The sequence below is a fragment of the Canis lupus genome, chromosome 20 (assembly GCF_003254725.2).
Source record: "Canis lupus dingo isolate Sandy chromosome 20, ASM325472v2, whole genome shotgun sequence".
In the NCBI taxonomy this organism is placed as follows: domain Eukaryota; kingdom Metazoa; phylum Chordata; class Mammalia; order Carnivora; family Canidae; genus Canis; species Canis lupus.
The window spans coordinates 58,074,513-58,092,684 of record NC_064262.1 but is presented as its reverse complement, the minus strand read 5'-3'; the positions used below and the strand labels follow the sequence as shown (position 1 = coordinate 58,092,684).

General features: G+C 71.1%; 2 protein-coding genes across 4 annotated transcripts; both read left to right on the top strand.

The window, feature by feature from the left end:
* The first annotated feature begins 2,904 nt into the window (after positions 1–2,904).
* Positions 2,905–9,167, top strand: WDR18 (WD repeat domain 18). 3 transcript variants are annotated; one of them, XM_049097758.1, is made up of 10 exons: positions 2,905–3,169; positions 4,065–4,175; positions 5,405–5,538; positions 5,752–5,893; positions 6,327–6,470; positions 6,568–6,632; positions 6,719–6,843; positions 7,020–7,186; positions 7,705–7,825; positions 7,941–9,167. In XM_049097758.1, the coding sequence occupies exons 1-10, from the start codon at positions 2,960–2,962 to the stop codon at positions 8,282–8,284; spliced, it is 1,563 nt and encodes a 520-aa protein (XP_048953715.1). In that variant the 5' UTR covers positions 2,905–2,959; the 3' UTR covers positions 8,285–9,167. The 3 variants fall into 3 exon arrangements, with proteins under 3 accessions (XP_048953715.1, XP_048953717.1, XP_025312440.1); XM_025456655.3 differs by having other exon boundaries at positions 2,907–3,169; positions 7,757–7,825; XM_049097760.1 differs by lacking the exon at positions 7,941–9,167 and having other exon boundaries at positions 2,906–3,169; positions 7,646–7,772.
* Positions 9,168–11,384: 2,217 nt separating this feature from the next.
* GRIN3B (glutamate ionotropic receptor NMDA type subunit 3B) lies at positions 11,385–18,166 on the top strand. Its single transcript, XM_049098226.1, has 9 exons — positions 11,385–12,029; positions 13,203–13,810; positions 14,105–15,137; positions 16,312–16,457; positions 16,783–16,898; positions 16,974–17,125; positions 17,351–17,515; positions 17,603–17,661; positions 17,781–18,166. The coding sequence occupies exons 1-9, from the start codon at positions 11,385–11,387 to the stop codon at positions 18,136–18,138; spliced, it is 3,282 nt and encodes a 1,093-aa protein (XP_048954183.1). The 3' UTR covers positions 18,139–18,166.
* The last annotated feature ends 6 nt before the right edge of the window (positions 18,167–18,172 follow it).

Genomic DNA, 18,172 nt, shown 5'->3' with positions numbered 1-18,172 from the left:
GGGGCCCAGGGTGTCCTAGCCTGTCCCCCAGCCCCTCCACAGGGTTTCCTGCCCTGCCTGGTTCTGATGCCACGGTCACTCCCCGAACCCAAGCCCCAGGGTGTGTGGCTGGGCCCCCCACACCCCCGCTGGGCCTTCCTTGGGGCCTTTGCAGAGCTTCCCACTGCCTGGAACGTCCACGCCTGCTGCCCGGAAAGGCCCTTGTCACCGTGGGCGACACTAAGCCGCATGTGGGCCTCTGCTCTGCGGCCCTGGGCGCCCCCCTCGGGCCCCGGCCATCTCCAGAGTCGGGGACCCAGCCCACGGCCCCCACCAGCCTTCCCGCGGGGCTCTGGCCTTGTCTCCTCACTATCCCGCAGGTGTAGCAGGTGTACCCCAAGGGAGCGGGACCCTGGGGCCGGGCGCTCCCTGCAGCAGTTGGCGACCCCTGGGCGCAGCCCACGTCCTGTCCTGTGTGCACGATTCAGGCCGCGCGAGGGGCGGCTGAGCCACGTGCCCCCCCCTCCCCCCCCCCCGTGCCCCCTGCACACTGGGTGTGCAACGGCTCAAGGTCAGCCTGTGCGGCTGTGCAGGCCCGGCCTCCTGCGCCCTGGCTCCCTGGCGCTCCGGCCTGCACCGGCCCAGGCCAGTCCCGCCCGCCCGCCCGCCTGCCTGGCCCTGGGGCTGAGCCGAACCCTGCCCCTCCTGTCCTGCCCCTCCTGTCCCGCTGGGTCGCTCCCGCTGCTGAGGCCGCGGCCCCTGTCAAACACACACACACACACACACACACACCCGCCTCTCCTGCTCCTCAGAATCAGCCCTGGCCCCAAAAGCATATTGTATGTTGTTGGGGCGACTGGGTGGCTCCCCAGGGGGGGTATCTCCCTTCCGCTCAGGTCACGATCTCAGGGTCCTGGGGTGAGCCCCAAGGGCTCGGCGGGGAGCCTACTTCTCCCTCTGCCCCCGCCTCTCCTGCTCATGTGCTCTCGTTCTCAAATAATAAATGAAATCTTTATTTAAAAAAAAAAAAGGAAACTTACAGAAAAACAAATTGGGCTTTATAAACAACAACAACAACAACAAAAAAAAACCCAAAGGGCCATCTCTTGCTTGCAAACTGGACTGGCCAGTCCACATCTTCATTCCTCCGCAGAGAGGCCCAGAGAGCGGGCAAGAGGCCCCGAGGTCACACAGCCCCAGGGGCAGCGGGTCGGCTGGGCCCCTCCCTGCCCCCTCAGCCCCCCCACCCCAGCCTGGAGCTGGTGAGGATGCCCCGGAGGCTGGGGGAGGGGGGGAGACACTCAGATCCAGATTGGCACTGAGAGAGCCTGCAGGGAGCCCGGGTCTGGGCGGGTGGCGGGCCTGAGGGGGGCTTTCAAGTGACTCACCCCCCACCCTCATCCCACCTCTCTGCCCGGGCGAGGAGGCGCCCTGGGCCTGCTTCGCTCTCCCGCGTCCATGCAGTCCACGCGCTGCCCGCAGAGAGCTGCTCCATACCGAAGAGCGAGCAACAAATGAAGAAAGCGGGACTGAGATGGGGGAGGGGCGCCTCAGTTTCCCCAATCCTGCTTCTGCTGCTACAGCCACACCCGCCCAGCCCGGGATCTGGGACCAGGAGGTCCGGCAACCGGGTGGTCCCAGACGCCCCGGAAGCTCGGCTGCTGCGCTGCTCTCCTGACATAACTGGTCTGCCCTCATTCCACACTCCCGGGCTGGGGGTGGGGTGACCTCTGACCTCCCGGGAGGAGGGGGAGGAGGCCCGGGCTGCTCCCGCGCACTGCCAGCGCCCTCTGGGCCTCCAGTTTACCCATTTGCACCACTGGTCACCCCGCAACCCCACCTGCTGGGTGGCCCCTGCGCCCCGGTCCTGCAACCCAGGAGCTCCGAGGCCTCAGCACCCAGCACCCAAGCCACGGCTGTGTGCGGGCACGTGTCCCTGCTGCGTGGGGAACCGAGGCCCGGGGCGCCGGGACGCCGGCCCTGCAGCCCGAGGTGCTCCGTCAAGTCCTGGGGCGGCGTCTGGACGAAAGGCCCAGCCCCGAGGCCGCGCGGCGGGTCAGAGCGGGCGCTGCCCAGACAGGTCCCGGGATGCCGGCCTCGAAGAGGTGTTTGGGGAGCCGAGCCCGGGAAGCGCGGGCGAGCGTCCAGGTGCTGCCCCGCGAGGCCCGGGGCGTCCTCGGGGCGCAGGGTCGGCACAGGGCGGCTGCGGGGCCTGCACGCCGGGCTCCCCCCAGGATGGAATCGAATCCGGGCTCCTGCATGGGCTCCGCGGCCGCATCCTCCACGCCGGCCGCCCGGGAGCCCCCGTGGCTGACACCCCCGCCCCCCTGCAAGGCGGGCCCGGGACCCCCCCCCCCCCGGGACCCCCCTCCCCCTCCCCCTCCCCCTCCCCGCGCCGGGCGCCGCAGCGGCTGCAGAGCCCCTTCCGGGTCCGCCTCCGGGTCGGAGGCTCGCGCCCGCCACCTGCCGGCCGGGGACGGGGGCGGGGCCAGGAGGGGGCGGGGCCGGGCCCGCTCTCCGACCTCCCCCGGGCCAGGCCGCCGCGGCAGCCCCGCCCCGCGCCGGGACCCCGCCCCCCGGGTGAAGTCTAACTCTCCGAAGGTCCGCAGCTGGCGCCGCTTCGTTCAAAGCCCGGGCCTGGGCTCCTCCGTGCCCCGGGGGCAGGCGCCGCGCCCACCGACCCCGCTCCCTGCTCGGGGTGCGCACCTCGAGGACCGGGGCCCGGACGACCCGGCCCTGGGGAGCGCCGTCCGCAGGAGGCCCTGCGCCCCGCTCCCCACGGCCCACGCGGAGGAGGCCTGCCCTCGAGCCGCCGCCGCGCGCGCACGGACGAGCCCCGGGCGCCCGCGGCCAGCACGTGGCCAGCGCCCCGCCCGCCGCGCAGGCGCCCTGGAGGCGCGGCGTGGGCGGCGCTCTAGCCCGCGGCGCGGGGGCCCGTCTCGCTGGCGTGACGCACTTCCGGGGCGGTGGAGGCGGCAAGATGGCGGCTCCCATGGAGGTGGCCGTGTGTACGGACTCGGCGGCCCAGCTGTGGAGCTGCGTGGTGTGGGAGCTGCATTCGGGCGCCAATCTGCTCACGTACCGCGGCGGGCAGGCCGGACCGCGCGGCCTGGCGCTGCTCAATGGCGAGTACCTGCTGGCGGCGCAGCTGGGCAAGAACTACATCAGCGCCTGGGAGCTGCAGCGCAAGGTGCGGCGGCGCGCGCCCTGGCCCGGCTCCGTGGGAGGGCGCGCGGGGCGCCCGAGGGGCCCGGGGAGGGGCGGGGGGGCCGGCGCTCCGTTAGGTTGCGTTGCGCATGCGCGGGTTTGGGGCGGGGGGCGGGGGCGGGGGGCGCGAGATTGCACTAAAAGGGCAACTTCCGGGGGCGCCTGGGGTCGTGCCCCGGGTCGGGCTCCCCCGTCGGCGGGGTCTTTGCTGCTCCGTCTCCCTCTCCCCTTCTCTGTCTGGCTCACTCTGTGTCTCAAATAAATAAATAGAATTAAAAAAAAAAAAAAAAGACTTCGAGGGATCCTGGGGGCTCAGCGGTTTGGCGCCTGCCTTTGGCCCAGGGCACGGTGCAGGGGTCCCGGGGTCAAGGCCCACGTCGGGCTCCCTGCATGGAGCCTGCTTCTCCCTCTGCCTGGGTCTCTGCTTCTCTTCCTCTCTCTCTATCATGAATAAATAAATAAATCACTTTTTAAAATTAAAAAAAAAAAGACTTTGGGCTGGTGGGTTGGGGTCGGAGGGTCTCTTGGTGTTGGAAGGTACGTGGAGGGTGGGGAGGCCGCTGGAGACGCTGCCCTTCGCCGTACAGCCGTGGCTTTCCTCCTAGAAACACCCCAGGCCGTGGCCCGTGGGCCGCTCCAGCTCCGTGCTCAGCCCGCCCGCCTGGTGCGCGCAGGGCCGTGGACTCTGCCTTGCGCCCCCCTCGCCCAGAGTAGGCTCCGCTCTGCTCCCATCCCGCATCTGCAGGCCTGGGGCTGGAGCAGATCCCTCCTCGGCCGCCCCGTCCCGCTCCCGTTCCTGGCGCCCTCGGGCTCTCCTCCCCACCGGCCCCCGAGCTCCCTGTTCTGCGGGAGGTTCAGGGCTGCTTATGTCTCTCCAGGACCAGCTCCAACAGAAGATCATGTGTCCTGGGCCTGTGACCTGTCTGACCACGTCACCCAATGGCCTGTACGTCTTGGCGGGGATCGCAGAGAGCATCTACCTGTGGGAGGTAGGAGAAGGTGTAAAACTAAGGTGGTGGCATCCGGTCTGCTAGCAGTAGGTTGATTAGGCCGTGTTGTCACCTGTCGTGTTTGGGCGGAGAGACCCGCCTCACCGCCCTCACAGATAGCACCCGGTTTGGGGCCAGAAGGTGGACGCGTAATCATGCCCCGCTTTTCTTGACCTTGTCCGCGCTGGTGAAACAGTCTTTGTCCTTTCCTGGCGTCCTCAGGGAGTCACAGACACGTAGGGAGGTTTGGTTATTCACTCCTGGGGCTTTGAAACCCCAGCGCAGGATGCTAAGATTAGGAAGCAGTTGCTTTGGTGCAGGGAGGGAAACTGAGGCGGGGGTTCATCAGACGTCGCCCGTCGTGGTAGAAATCCTTGCCTTGGTGCTGCAGGTGTGGGCAGAAATCCGTGTTCCCTGTCCCGACCAGGGGCACAGTAGGAGTTGGCAGGAGGGGGCTGTTGTCTGGCACTGGCTCCCTCCACGCTCTAGGAGCACTCCTGACCCTGTGGGCCGTGACCTCCAGGGGCGCCCCACGCGGCCCACCCTGGGCAGCGGCTCAGGCTGAAGGCCTGATGCAGGTATGAGCCCCTTGACCCGTTCCCTCTGCGTGGAGGTGGACGGGCAGGGAAGCTGAGGCCCTCAGAGCAGGGCCTCGGGGGGAAGGGCCTGTGTTCCCCCAAGCTTTCCTCTTGTGAGGACACGGCTCCCCAGGTTCAGCGTGACCTCAGGCTGACCTGGCTAGACCTGCAAAGACCCGGCATTCAAGGAAGGCCTGGCCCCAGGAGTTCGGATAAGAGCACGGTTCACCTCACAACAGGAGCTCGCCAACGCCCCCCAGCCCACCCCACCTTCCCGGGGGTGGGATGGGCTCACCTGTCCACCCCACCTGGGGCCTCCGCCTCCCCTCAGTCCTGCCCACGTGGCGGCATCTGAAGTGACTTCCTGCTCCTGGGTCCCGGGTCCAGCTGGTCCTGAGCAGAGGGAGCCACGCATTCCTCCCTGGAGGCCATGGTTCCATCACCGTCCCTTCCTGCTCTGCGCAGGGGTCCTCAGGCCACCTGATGCCCAGGACTCAGGGTCAGGGTGACTAGATGGGGGGCAGGAGCTGAAACAGGATCCTCATCCGCTTGGGGACTCGGTGGGCAGAGGACGGCCGGGAGGAGGCGCGGCTACCGAGCCTTCATTTCAGACCCCCTGGGCCGTGAACCGCTGACCTGTGTCCTCCGCAGGTCTCCACAGGGAACCTTCTGGTCATTCTGAGCCGCCACTACCAGGACGTGTCGTGCCTGCAGTTCACGGGGGACAGCAGCCACTTCCTGTCGGGGGGCAAAGACTGTCTGGTGCTGGCGTGGAGTCTGTGCAGGTAGAGGCTCGGGCCCGGTCCGGGTCGGGCTGCGCAGCACGTGGGAAAGGCCAGGCCGGGGCCCCGGGCCGGGAAGGGGTCGGGAGCCAGGTGGGCTGAGGGGGGGCGGGGACCCGGGGAGCCGTCGCAGAGCTTCGGGGGTGGGATGGCCTGGTGGCCACGCGGGGACGAGGGGAGGTGCCCCCCGCCCCTGAGGTCCGGTCCTCCACACAGCGTGCTGCAGGTAGACCCCTCCAGGACCCCGGCCCCCCGGCACGTCTGGTCTCGCCACACCCTCCCCATCACAGACCTGCACTGTGGCTTTGGGGGGCCCCTGGCCCGGGTGGCCACCTCCTCCCTGGACCAGACCGTGAAGGTAGGGTCCCCCCCGCACCCCAAGTGGATCCGTGAGTCATGCTGTGGCCGCGGACAGGTTCTTGGCCAGCCTGAGCCGGTGAATCGCCTCCACCCCCAGGCTGGCAGCTGCAGACAGCTCTTAATCCCCCGATGCTTCCGCCTCAAGGACGTCCAGAGGGTGGATGGTGCAGGCCCATGTCGCCTTGGAAATTCCCACTTGGCTGCCTGCGCCTGGCAGCTCCCTGGCCAAACCGCGGGGGATTTGAGGGCACCCGGCCTTGGGGCTTTGCCACTGGCAGGGCCCCCCGCGGGTCACGCGGGGGTTGTGGATGCGACAGCGAGGGTCTGTCCCGGGGAAGGCCCCGAGGGTGGTGGGTGCGGTCCCAGTCCTCCAGGGGCCCAGGGTCTCCTGGTCAGGGCTGCATCTGTCCCACGCGCCCCCGTACCCCCAGCTGTGGGAGGTCTCTTCGGGCGAGCTGCTGCTGTCTGTGCTCTTTGACGTGGGCATCATGGCCGTGACCATGGACCTGGCCGAGCACCACCTGTTCTGCGGCGGCAGCGACGGCTCCATCTTCCAGGTCGACCTTTGCACCTGGGTGAGTGGCTGGAGGTGGGCGGCACGTGGGCCTGGAGGGCCGCTGGCCGTGGGGCCCCGGCGCTACCCTGGCTCACGGGTCCTCTTGGCCTCCACAGCCTGGACAGAGAGAGAAGAGCTTCCAGCCCGAGCAGGACAACGGGAAGGTGTTCAGAGGGCACAGGTGCGGGGCTGGGGGGCAGCGGGAGGGGCCGTTCTCTCTGTCTTGGCTCGGGGTCACCCCGCCTAACCGGGGCTTGTCCGTCCCAGGAACCAGGTGACTTGTCTGTCCGTGTCTACTGACGGCAGCGTCCTGCTCTCGGGCTCCCACGATGAGACCGTGCGCCTCTGGGACATCCAGAGCAAGCAGTGCATCAGGACGGTGACCCTCAAAGGTGAGGCGCCCAGGTTTGGGGGCCCGGGGCAGCCAGCTCCCCCAAGAGCTCTTGGAAGTGTGTGGCTCGGGCCTGGAGCCATGAGAAGAACCCGGTCCGGGCGGCGCAGGGGCGGGGCGCGCCCGGGTGGCCTGGCTGGGGGGAGGCGGGTCCTGACCGAGCCTGTCCCCCCGCAGGCCCCGTGACCAACGCCTCCATCATGCTGGCGCCCGTCAGCATGCTGAGCTCGGACTTCAGGCCGGGCCTGCCCCTGCCGCATTTCAACAAGCACCTGCTGGGCGCTGAGCATGGGGATGAGCCGCACCGCGGGGGCTTCACGCTGCGCCTGGGCCTCCACCAGCAGGTGGGCGGTGCCCCCACACGCAGGGACACCTGCTGGGTGCAGCTCCTTACGTCCTGTCGGGGTTGGGGTGGTGTCTTGGGCACCTGAGCTTGGGGCCCCGGGGGGTGTGCCATGTGTCCGGCCGCCTCCCGCAGAGTAGCAGGTGGTGCTCATCCCGCTGGCACCCACCCCGGGCGCCTCCAGGGGTTGCCCGTCTGTCCCCCAGGCCCGGGGCGTCTCTGTGCACGGCCCTCCTGCAGGGAGCCCGACGTCTGGCTCTGCTGAGCACCCGGCTGCCAGCCAAGGGCGCCGTGCCCAGACGCTGTCCAGCAGGAGACAGACAGCGTCCCTGTGCAGCACGTCCGGCCGTGGGGCTGTGGGGCTGACCGGCTGTCCTTGGTGTCTGGGCGTCCCTCCGGGTCCTGTGCCCATGGTGTGGCCTGGGCCGGGGAGCAGACGGGGTGCGTTGCTTCTGACCAGGCGTGGTGGGAGCCGCGGTCCCCCTCGGTCGGGGTGCCAGTGAGGCGCCTGCCCCGCAGCTGCGTGCCCCCGGAGGCCGCCCGTCGCTGACGCGGACCCTGTGTGTCGCAGGGCTCGGAGCCCAGCCACCTGGAGCGGGCGGAGCAGCTGCACGCGGTGATGAGCAGCACGATGGAGAAGGTGGGCGGCAGCCGCGCCCTGGACGGGGGTGCGGGGCGCCCTGTCGGGGACCGTGGGGACGGCGGCCCTGGGAGGCTTCCCGGCTGCCTGGCCCCTGAGCCCCGTCCCTCCACAGAGCGTCCTCGGCGGCCAGGACCAGCTGCGGATCCGCGTGGCCGAGCTGGAGGACGAGGTGCACAACCTGCGCAAGGTCAACCGCGACCTCTTCGACTTCTCCACGCGCATCATCACGCGGCCGGCCAAGTGAGCGCCCTGCGCCCAGCCCGAGGCCCGCCCCGCGGGCTCGTGTCCTCCAGCTGCTGGGCCGCTGGCCTCTCCGTGGCCTCTCGGTGCTATTCTTTTTTAACAAAAGAACTAAAGACCCTGTTGTTCGGGCCTCTCTGTCAGGGCCGCCCGGGGCCACGCTCACCGGGCCTCGGGCAGGACCTGCCTCGACGGAACCGGTGGGTCCACTTGTGAACTTGGTGCCCAGAAGGCCCGGTTCTCGGGGTGAGGGGCTGGGCTCTGCCGTGGGGCCAGGCCACACTCGGGCGGCAGCCTCTGAGGTGCAGGCGGAGGCTTCTGGGCGGGGCTGGCTCAGGGACAGCAGCGTGGTCAGGGGCTCCCCAGCCCGGGCCGGGGTCCTCTGGGGGGACCGTGTCCACGCCGCCCCCAACGGTATTCCTTGTTGGCATGACGACCCGAGGGAGCCCGGGTGTCCCTCCTGCCCTGGGGACGTGGCCTGCAGCCAGCACAGCACCTGGAGCCCAGCCCAGACACGTGGGCCCCAAAGCAATCCTCGGAACCTTCCGGAAAGCTGTCCCTGACCGACAGCCTAGCTTAATGATCCAGAAAATCCGTGTGATCTAGCAGGTGCCGTCTGGTTGCGGCTGGAGCCAGTCGTCCGCGCCGATCTGTGTTCTGGGGCGATGGGCGCCCTGTCCCCGGGCTCTGTGCCTTGAGGTCCATCTGCCCCGCAGCTGAGGGGGTGCCCCGTCTGTGCTAGTGGAGGGGTCCTGCTGGCCGCCTGGGGACACCACCATGACCACGCAGTCCCACACCCGGGGGCCCGAGGGGAGGGGTCACCACGGGCCCTGGGGTTCCTGCCAGCAGGAAGGGGCTCAGCAGAGTCTGGCCGGTGCTGCCATGTGGGGTGGGGTCCTGGGGCACCAGGGTCTACACCCCCTTACCCAGCGTGCAGAGGGTCTGGGAGGCCAGCAGGGCCTCGGGTTTGCCCGGGGCTCCCAGGGACCAAAGGCCCCTCTCCCGTGCCCACCCCTGGACCAGCCCTCGGAGCCCCGGTGCCCGCGGCCAGGCTTTGTCCTGCCTTGTCTGTGGTCTTTCATTAAATGTTCTGGAAGGAGCCGTGTTGCTTGTTCTGGGGGTGCTGCTCCCACGGCCCCTCACCCCCCAGGATTTGCGTGGTCGCCGCCCTGGACCTTCAGCTGCCCACCTGCTGGGTCCTGGGGTCTGCTGTCGCCCTGCCCCTGCCCAGTGGGTGGGTCTCTGTTCCCATAGGGCTGGGAGGGAGGGGGGTTGGGTGGCCATGGGGCGTCGCTGTGATCTGAGGGCAGCAGGGGACACCTGGCCGGCCTGGCACACTGACAGGCAGGTGGCCTCCGCGCCGTGTCCGGGGCTGCCCACAAGGTTGCCCCCCTCCATCTGCGGCCACACCGGGAGGAGGTTGGACACGCTGCTGCTGGCCTGTACTCGCTGCACCTGGGGCCCAGACTCAGTTTCCTTGTCAGTGAGGGACCCACCCATCCTCCGTCTGCATGGAGCCTTCTGGAGTGCGGGCCGAGGGTTCATCCACGTCCTGTGGAAGCACAGCTTGACCCCACATGGTGGGCGGCGGCGGCTAGAGGGGAAGGTGTCAGCAGCCTGTCCCCCCCGGCGGGGGGGCAGAGGGACCGCAGCCTCGTGCACAGGCGGGTGAAGCGTGAGGTGGGGGAGCAGGGGGCAGGAGGAACCTCTAGAAGAGTCCCCACGTCCCCCAGCACATCCACATCTGGGAACTCTGCCAAAGGAAACGGGAACTCGCAGTCCCCGGGTCACAGCGGCATGAGTGATGCTCACCGGGAGGGGCAGTGCCGGGTGTCCACCCAGGGGAGCGGGTACACGGTGGCCCAGACGCAACCCGGGGGGGGCGCGACAGCTGCCCCCACGTGGACGGACCCGAGGACACTGGGCTCAGGGAGGGGACCCAGACCCAGAAGGACACCTGCAGGACCCCCATCCCAGGAGGTCCCTAGAGGAGGCCCGTCCACAGAGACAGGAGGTGGTGGGAGCTGGGGCGGTGGGGGGGTCCGTGTGGGGAGATGGAAGGTTCTGGAGACAGTGGGGGGGTGTGCAGTGGGGTGAGTGTGCTTCGTGCTCTGAACCTTAAGACAAAATGTTTTAAATGCACGTTGGGCCAAACTAGAACGTTGTATTATGTATATTTTACCCCGGTTGGGGGAACCTTCCCCGTGTTCTGTTCACACGGCGGCCCCTCGGCGTGGGGACGCGGAGGCGCAGGGCTCGGGGCGGCACTGCCTTGTCCCAGGAGAGCCCCGGCCTGCCCCGACGGTGCCGATGCAGGAGTCGCGGCACCTGGTGTGAGTGCAGGGCGCCTCCCAGGACCCACGCGGTGATGCCCCCGAGTGTCCCCGACCTGCGCGGGTCCAATTCTGAGGGACCTCCCTGCCAGGCGGGATGCGCCCCGGGGCGCCCCTGAGGCCTCCGTGTCCTGGCGCCCCTGCCAGGATGAGGACAGTGGCCCCGGCAGGGAGGGCCAGCCCGCTGGGACACCCCCGCCCCCGAAGCCCAGCCAGGTGGCTGCACGCTGTGGCCTTGGCAGCGGACCCGGCGGCCGCTGTCCTGACTCCCGCACACGCTGATCCCGACTGTCGGCTGGCACCCGGCGGCCTGGGTTGTCGCCCGGCCTCTCTGGCGCTGGCTCCAGGGGACGAGACGCGCGCACGTCAGGGGCATCCCGGGCGGCCGGGAGGAGCGGGTCCGCGCGGGGCTGCTGCGTGTGTTGAGCGCCTGCTGCATACCCAGGCCGCAGGAAGAACCGCGGCTGGGCCGGTGCGGGAAGGCGCCGGGGACGCGGGCGAGGGTGGGGAGCGGCGGCGTCCTTGTCCGAGCCCAGCAGCAAGCAATTAGGGAGCGCCTACTGTGTGCGGGCCGCGGCGACGTGGACGCGCCCCCGCCCTGGCCCCCCCTCGGTGCAGCGCGGCCGCGGCCGCTGTGAGAGCAAAGGAACAGCAAGACTTGGAGGCCCGGGGCGCTGCCTGGGGAGGGGGACAAGCGGGCGAGTTTCCCTGAGCAGGGGCATGTGGCGCTGGGTCCCGCAGGGTGAGGAGGAGTCCTCTGCCCCAGGTTCCCTGCCTGCAGCGGGGAGGCAGAGCTGGCCACACGTTCCCATCAGGCGTGGTCTGCCTCGGTCTCCCCAGGGTGCACGCGAGGGCAGAGCGCACTCCAAGGCGCGGGTCTAGGGAGACCCGGAGGTGGGGTGACCACGGGGGCCGACTGAGCTTCCCGGGCCTCAGTTTCCCCGGCGGCAGCGGGCGACGTTCTCGGGCTGGGAGGGGCAGGGATGGGCGTGGGGACTGCTCCTGCCCCCTCATCCCTTGCGGGTGCTCGGCCTGGGCGCTCGGGTGCGCGGGGCGGGGCGGGCCGAGGCCCCACCCACTCCCCGCCCCCGCCCCGGGCCGTGGTCCTCCTCTGGGGGCCGCCGACACCCGGGCCGGGACAGCGAGCGGCGCGCCGGCGGGGACGCCTCCTCCGCGCCGCCGGCCACTTTGGGATGGAGTTGGCGCGGCGGCCGTGGCCGTGGCCGTGGCTGTGGCTGTGGCTGGCGCTGGGGCCGCGGCCCGGGCCCGCGGGGGGCCACCCGCAGCCGTGCGGCGTCCCGGGGGGCTCCGTGCGCCTGGGCGCCCTCCTGCCCCGCGCGCCCGCCGCCCGCGCCCGCGTGCGCGCCGCCCTGGCCCGGGCCGCCCTGGTGCCGCGGCCGCCGCGCAACCTGAGCCTGGAGCTGGTGGCCGCCGCGCCCCCCGCGCGCGACCCCGCCTCGCTGGCCCGCGGGCTGTGCCGGGCGCTGGCGGCCCCGGGCGTGGCGGCCCTGCTGGCCTTCCCCGAGGCGCGGCCCGAGCTGCTGCAGCTGCACTTCCTGGCGGCCGCCGCGGGGACCCCGGTGCTCAGCGTGCTGCGGCGCGAGGCGCGCGCGCCCCTCGGGGACCCGGTACGCGGGGCGCGCGGCGGGCGAGGGGGCCCCGGGGCGCCGCGGGGGCGGGGACGGGGGCGGGGGCAGCGGGCTTCCCGGGACGCCCAGGAGGCCCCGGACCCGGCCGCCCTGCCCCTGCGCCTTCGCGGGGGGCCATCCCGCGGGCAGCGGGGTCCCCTTCCCGCGCGGGGCGCTCTAGTTCCCAGGGCAGGGCCGGGGCGGGGAAGGGAAGCAGGTGTCTCTGCGCCACGTGGGGGTGCAGAGGGTGCGGGGCGGGGGCTGCGGGCGGAGGGTCTTCCCAGCCCCCGGGCGGCTGGCACTCAGGCCCCTCCGTCCCGCACCCGCCGCATCTCTGGGGCTTATTCGCTTCTTGGTTGCACCCCTGGGCCTGGATTTGGGCCCGAATACGTAGAAAATGGGACAAGGAGGCGACAGGGTGACAGGGCTCTGGGTGCCCCGTGGTGCCCCCCGAAGGACCCCCTGCCCAGGACAGCGAGGGGGGCTGGAGGTAGGGATGCGGGGACCGCGGGGCCCCCCGCCCTCCAAATCCACCCTGGAGCCCACAGCCGGGCTCCCCTGCCCGCTGGGCGGAGACGCCGACCCGGACAGGCCTGGGGTCTCCACGCCCCTCCCCTGCCGCGACCCGGTGGGGAGGACGCGGGCCCAAAGCCGGGCCTGTGGCGCCCTCTGCTGCCGCCCCCGGGAACTGAGCGCCTGCGGTCGGGCGGGTCAGACTCCGGGGCTGACTCCTGCGCACCGCGCCCACCTGAGATGTCCGCTAAGCCATCTCGGCCTCCCCAGGCTAGAAGCAAATCCAAGATAATTTTCTGGGTTCAGAAAGGCCCCGCAAGGCCCAGGGTTGCCGGGGAAGTCTGCAGAGAGGAGGAGCAACGGAGCTGGGTTTTGCAGGATGTGTAGGAGTTGGCGGGCATACAGGGGAAAGGGATTGTAGCTGGGGAATGCAAAAGTGGGACGCTACCCGGGCGGCCAGAGCCAGGAGGGTCGGCCCTGAAGGTCAGGCCAAGGAGCTGGGCTCGGTGCCGATGGCAGCAGGGAGATGAAGGGGGTATAGGGCAGGGAGGGCTGGAGGCCGGCGCACTGCCGTTTTGGAGGTGACATCTCCTCTCGGAGCACCTGCTGATGGCGGTGGGAAGGGTGCGGTGGGCCACGGGTCGCCTGCCCTAACTGTGCCCACCCCATTGCCAGAACCCGTTCCACCTGCAGCTGGACTGGGCCAGCCCCCTGGAGACGCTGCTGGACGTGCTGGTGGCCGTGCTGCACGCGCACGCCTCGGACGCCGTCAGCCTGGCGCTGTGCCGCGTGCGGGACCCCGGCGGCCTGGTGGCGCTCTGGACAGCCCGCGCCGGCCGGGCCCCGGAGCTGGTGCTGGACCTGAGTCGGCCAGACGCAGGCGACGCGGGGCTGCAGGCCCGCCTGGCCCCCCTGGGGACCTCACCCAGCGGCGCGGCCCCGGCCCCTACGGCCGTGCTCCTGGGCTGCCCCCTGGCCCGCGCCCGGCGGGTGCTGCAGGCCGCGCCCCCCGGGCCCCGCTGGCTGCTGGGCACCCCGCTGAGCGCCGAGGCACTGCCCACCGAGGGGCTGCCCCCAGGGCTGCTGGCACTGGGCGAGGTGGCGCGCCCCCCGCTGGAGGCCGCCATCCACGACGCCGTGGAGCTGGTGGCGCGAGCCCTGAGCAGCGCAGCCCGTGCGGAGCCGGAGCGCGGCCTCCTGTCCACGTCGGGCAACTGCCACGACCCGCAGCCGGCTAGGCCCGAGTCCCCAGGCCGCCTCCTGGCCCGGTGAGCGTCCTGTGGACTCACGCCTGCCTCCGAGTCCAGACGGGCACCGTTATTGGGCACTTGCTGTATACGGAGAGCAGGTTGTGTCCCTGAGGTGGAAGCAGAGCCGGAGCCGGGGACTTGGGGGACGGGGCTTCGGGAGCAACACGACGGGCAGGGCAAGGGGACCGGGAGGCTGGCGGGAGCGGCCAGGCCGAGCCCTGGAGGGTGAACACACCTGGCTGGCGGGGCCGAGGGCAGAGGGCTTGCCCAGGGCTCCTCCCCGCCCCCTGACCTTTGCCCCCTGCCCCCCAGGTTCCTGGCCAACACGTCCTTTGAGGGCCGCACGGGGCCGGTGTGGGTGAGCGGCTCCTCGCAGGTGCACGTGTCCCGGCGCTTCCGCGTGTGGAGCCTGCGCCGGGACCCGCTGGGTGCCCCCGCCTGGGCCACGGTGGGCAGCTGGCGGGCCGGGCGCCTGGAGCCGGAGCCGGGGGGCGCAGCCGCGCAGCCCCCACCGTCCCCGGGGGCCCGGGCCCGGCCCAAGCTGCGCGTGGTGACGCTGGTGGAGCATCCGTTCGTGTTCGCGCGGGAGCCGGATGAGGACGGGCAGTGCCCCGCCGGGCAGCTGTGCCTGGCCCCGGGCACCAACGACTCGGCCGCCCTGGACGCGCTGTTCGCCGCGCTGGCCAACGGCTCGGTGCCGCGCGCGCTGCGCAAGTGCTGCTACGGCTACTGCATCGACCTGCTGGAGCGCCTGGCGGAGGACACGCCGTTCGACTTCGAGCTGTACATCGTGGGTGATGGCAAGTACGGGGCCCTGCGCGACGGCCGCTGGACGGGCCTGGTGGGCGACCTGCTGGCCGGCAGGGCCCACATGGCGGTCACCAGCTTCAGCATCAACTCGGCCCGCTCCCAGGTGCTGGACTTCAGCAGCCCCTTCTTCTCCACCAGCCTGGGCATCATGGTGCGGGCCCGGGACACGGCGTCGCCCATCGGCGCCTTCACGTGGCCGCTGCACTGGTCCATGTGGCTGGGCGTCTTCGCGGCGCTGCACCTCACGGCGCTCTTCCTCACCCTGTATGAGTGGCGCAGCCCCTACGGCCTCACGCCCCGCGGCCGGAACCGCGCCACCGTGTTCTCCTACTCTTCGGCCCTCAACCTCTGCTACGCCATCCTCTTCGGGCGCACGGTGTCCAGCAAGACGCCCAAGTGCCCCACGGGGCGCCTCCTCATGAACCTCTGGGCCATCTTCTGCCTGCTGGTGCTGTCCAGCTACACGGCCAACCTGGCCGCCGTCATGGTCGGGGACAAGACTTTCCTGGAACTGTCGGGAATCCATGACCCCAAGGTGGGCAGCTGCGGGGCCCGGGGCTCCCAGCCGGGGGGTCACCCACTGCCCCAGCTCCCGTCCCAAGACGCCGCCGCGTGCGGCCTCCTGCTCCCGGAAACACTGAGCACCTGGAGTGCGTGTGCCAGGTGCCCGGGGCCCAGCTGGGGCCAAATGGGTGCCGATCCCCAAACTGCAGGGGGAGGCATCAGGGATCTAGAGAAGCCGACCAGGTGGGGTGTGAGATGGCTATGGGGTGCCAGGGAGAAAATAACAGGGAGCCCCAGGGGGGCCGGCTTCTCAAGTGGGAATTCCTGGGGGGGGGTGACATTCCAGGGACCTCTATGTAGACACCACGGAGGAACGCTGGCAGAGAAGGCACAGCAGGTGCAAGGGCCGGGGCACAGGCAGTGTGGAGGAGAGGAGGGTGAGGAGGGGACACGCAGGGGCACCGGCAGGGTGTCTAAACAGAGACAGAACGTCCCCGCCTGCCCACCCGGAGCCCCCGAGGGCTGTGGGCACAGCAGAGGTGGCCCCCAGGCTTCCCGTTTCTCTTATTTAATGAAACACTTCCAATATTCCTGAGCAGGGAGCAAGGAGAACCGGGAACGAACCCACTGTCCCGCTCCAAATCCCCGCCCCAGCCGCGGGATTGCCGGGCATGTCGCCCTGCGCGCCCTGGACGCCTTCCCGCCACCAGGGTCCCCATCCCAGCTGCCCCCCCCGTGTTTGAACGTGGGTCCTGACCACAGACCCCGCAGGGAGCGTCCTCCCCGCCTGCCTCTCCGCGAACTTCGTGCAGGAGCGACCCCCAGGGCGCGTCACCCAGGCCACAGCCAGCGCGGGCTCGGGCCTCGCCTCCCCACGTGGCCACCCGAGCTGGTTAACGAGCTCCAAGTGCTGCGCCGACGACAGCTCGCGCCCAGGGGTCCCCTCCTCGGAAGGTTCCAGACGGTCCCGCTCGAGGCTCCGTCCGACTGGGGCTGGTGTTCCGAGGGCGCGGCGGCCGGGCCGAGGGCGCGGGAGGCAGGGTGGGGCCCGGGGGGCGGGGCACGAGGGCGCGGCCGGGGCTGGGCCTAGAACGGCGGCTCGCCCCGGCAATCCCGGCGGGTGGGGCGGGTGGGGCGGGAGAAGCCGGCGAGACCCGGGGCCGGGGCCAGGCCGAGCGCGCCCCGCTGACCAGCCGCCCCCGCAGCTGCACCACCCGTCCCAGGGCTTCCGCGTGGGCACCGTGTGGGAGAGCAGCGCCGAGGCCTACATCAAGAAGAGCTTCCCCGACCTGCACGCGCACATGCGGCGCCACAGCGCGCCCACCACGCCCCGCGGCGTCGCCATGCTCACGTGAGGCCCGGGGGGCGGGGCGGGGCCTGATGGGGCGGGGCGGAGTCAGGGGCGGAGCATTGCGCACGGGGGCCTGAGTGGGCGGAGCACTGTGCACGGGGCGGGGTCTGAGTGGGCGGGGCGCCGGGGGCGGAGCATTGTGCGCGGGGCGGGGCCTGAGTGGGCGGGGCATTGTGCGCGGGGCGGGGTGCCAGGGGCGGAGCATTTGCACAGGGCGGGGTCTGGGGGCGGGGCCGGCCAGGACCGGGGGCGGGGTCCCCGGGGGACACCTGGAGCCGGGGTCTACGGGGCGCGGCCGCTCATCCCACTGCCCGATCCCCCGCAGGAGCGACCCCCCCAAGCTCAACGCCTTCATCATGGACAAGTCGCTCCTCGACTACGAAGTCTCCATCGACGCGGACTGTAAACTGCTGACCGTGGGCAAGCCTTTCGCCATGGAGGGTGAGGGTCTTTGGGACCAGGGGCCCTGGGGAGGCTCCTCTGGCGCAGTGTCCTGACCCAACCCCTGGCCCCCAGGCTACGGCATCGGACTCCCTCAAAACTCGCCACTCACCTCCAACCTGTCCGAGTTCATCAGCCGCTACAAGTCCTCCGGTTTCATCGACTTGCTGCACGACAAGTGGTACAAGATGGTGCCTTGTGGGAAGCGCGTCCTCGCCGTGACAGAGGTGGGGGGGCCGGGGCGAGGGCCGGGGCGGGGCGGGCCTGGGGGCCCCGAGCCCGCGCGGGCCGAGCCGGGCGGGCGCACTCCTATTCACCCACCGAAGCCCAGCCCCCGCGTTGTCTGGGGGACTCCTGGCTCCCAATCACTCGGCGGCCGCAGGCGCCCCTCTGCCCAGTGTGCCCCCAGCCGGGGCTCCCCGCGAAGGGCTCGTGCCCACGTGTGCCCCCAGACGCTGCAGGTGGGCATCTACCACTTCTCCGGACTCTTCGTGCTGCTGTGCCTGGGGCTGGGCAGCGCCGTGCTCAGCTCTCTGGGCGAGCACGTCTTCTACCGCCTGGTGCTCCCGCGCATCCGGAGGGGCAACAAGCTGCAGTACTGGCTGCACACGAGCCAGGTGAGGGGCCGAGCGGGCAGGCGGGGGCGGGGCGACTGTGACCCCACGGCCTCTGTCTGACCCCACGACCTCTGTCTGCGCGTGTAGAGAATCCACCGCGCCCTGAACACGGAGCCGCCGGAAGGCCAGGAGGAGCCGGAGCCGAGGTAAAGGCCCTGGGGCCCCTCCCCAGCCCCACAGCTCTGCCGGCAGCCCCCATGCCGGCCCTCCCCACGGGGGACCCCGACCCCGGAAAACGACCAGCCCCGTACCCCGACATCCGCAGGGCGGAGGAGCGGCAGGACACCCCGGCGGCCCCTGCGGGCCCGGGGAGCTGGACGCGAGCGCGCCGGGCCACGGCGAAGGAGCGGCGCGTGCGGTTCCTACTGGAGCCCACGGTGGCCGCCGCGGCGCCGGACGGCCCCGTGTGGCTCTGCTCCAACGGCCGCCTGCCGGCTGCGCCGCCCTCGGGCCCTCCGCGGCCCGGCGAGCTGGAGGAGCTGCGGCAGCGCATCGAGGACGCGCGGGAGCGCCTCCGCCAGGCCCTGGTGCGGCGGGGACAGCTGCTGGCCCAGCTGGGGGACGAGCCCCGCGACCCGCCCCCGCTGCACGCCGGCTCCGAGGCACCGGAAGCGGCGCGGTGACCCACCCCGGCCCTCCCTGCCCGGCGCACGGACG

Coding starts and splice junctions, on each gene's coding strand:
- WDR18 (XM_049097758.1), top strand. CDS start 2,960: ATGGCGGCTCCCATGGAGGTGGCCGTGTGTACGGACTCGGCGGCCCAG. Junction 7,187..7,704: donor GCCTGGGCCTCCACCAGCAG/GTGGGCGGTGCC, acceptor CCTGCCCCGCAG/CTGCGTGCCCCCGGAGGCCG. Junction 7,826..7,940: donor TGAGCAGCACGATGGAGAAG/GTGGGCGGCAGC, acceptor GTCCCTCCACAG/AGCGTCCTCGGCGGCCAGGA.
- GRIN3B (XM_049098226.1), top strand. CDS start 11,385: ATGGGCGTGGGGACTGCTCCTGCCCCCTCATCCCTTGCGGGTGCTCGG. Junction 17,126..17,350: donor GCGTCCTCGCCGTGACAGAG/GTGGGGGGGCCG, acceptor GTGTGCCCCCAG/ACGCTGCAGGTGGGCATCTA. Junction 17,662..17,780: donor CAGGAGGAGCCGGAGCCGAG/GTAAAGGCCCTG, acceptor CGACATCCGCAG/GGCGGAGGAGCGGCAGGACA.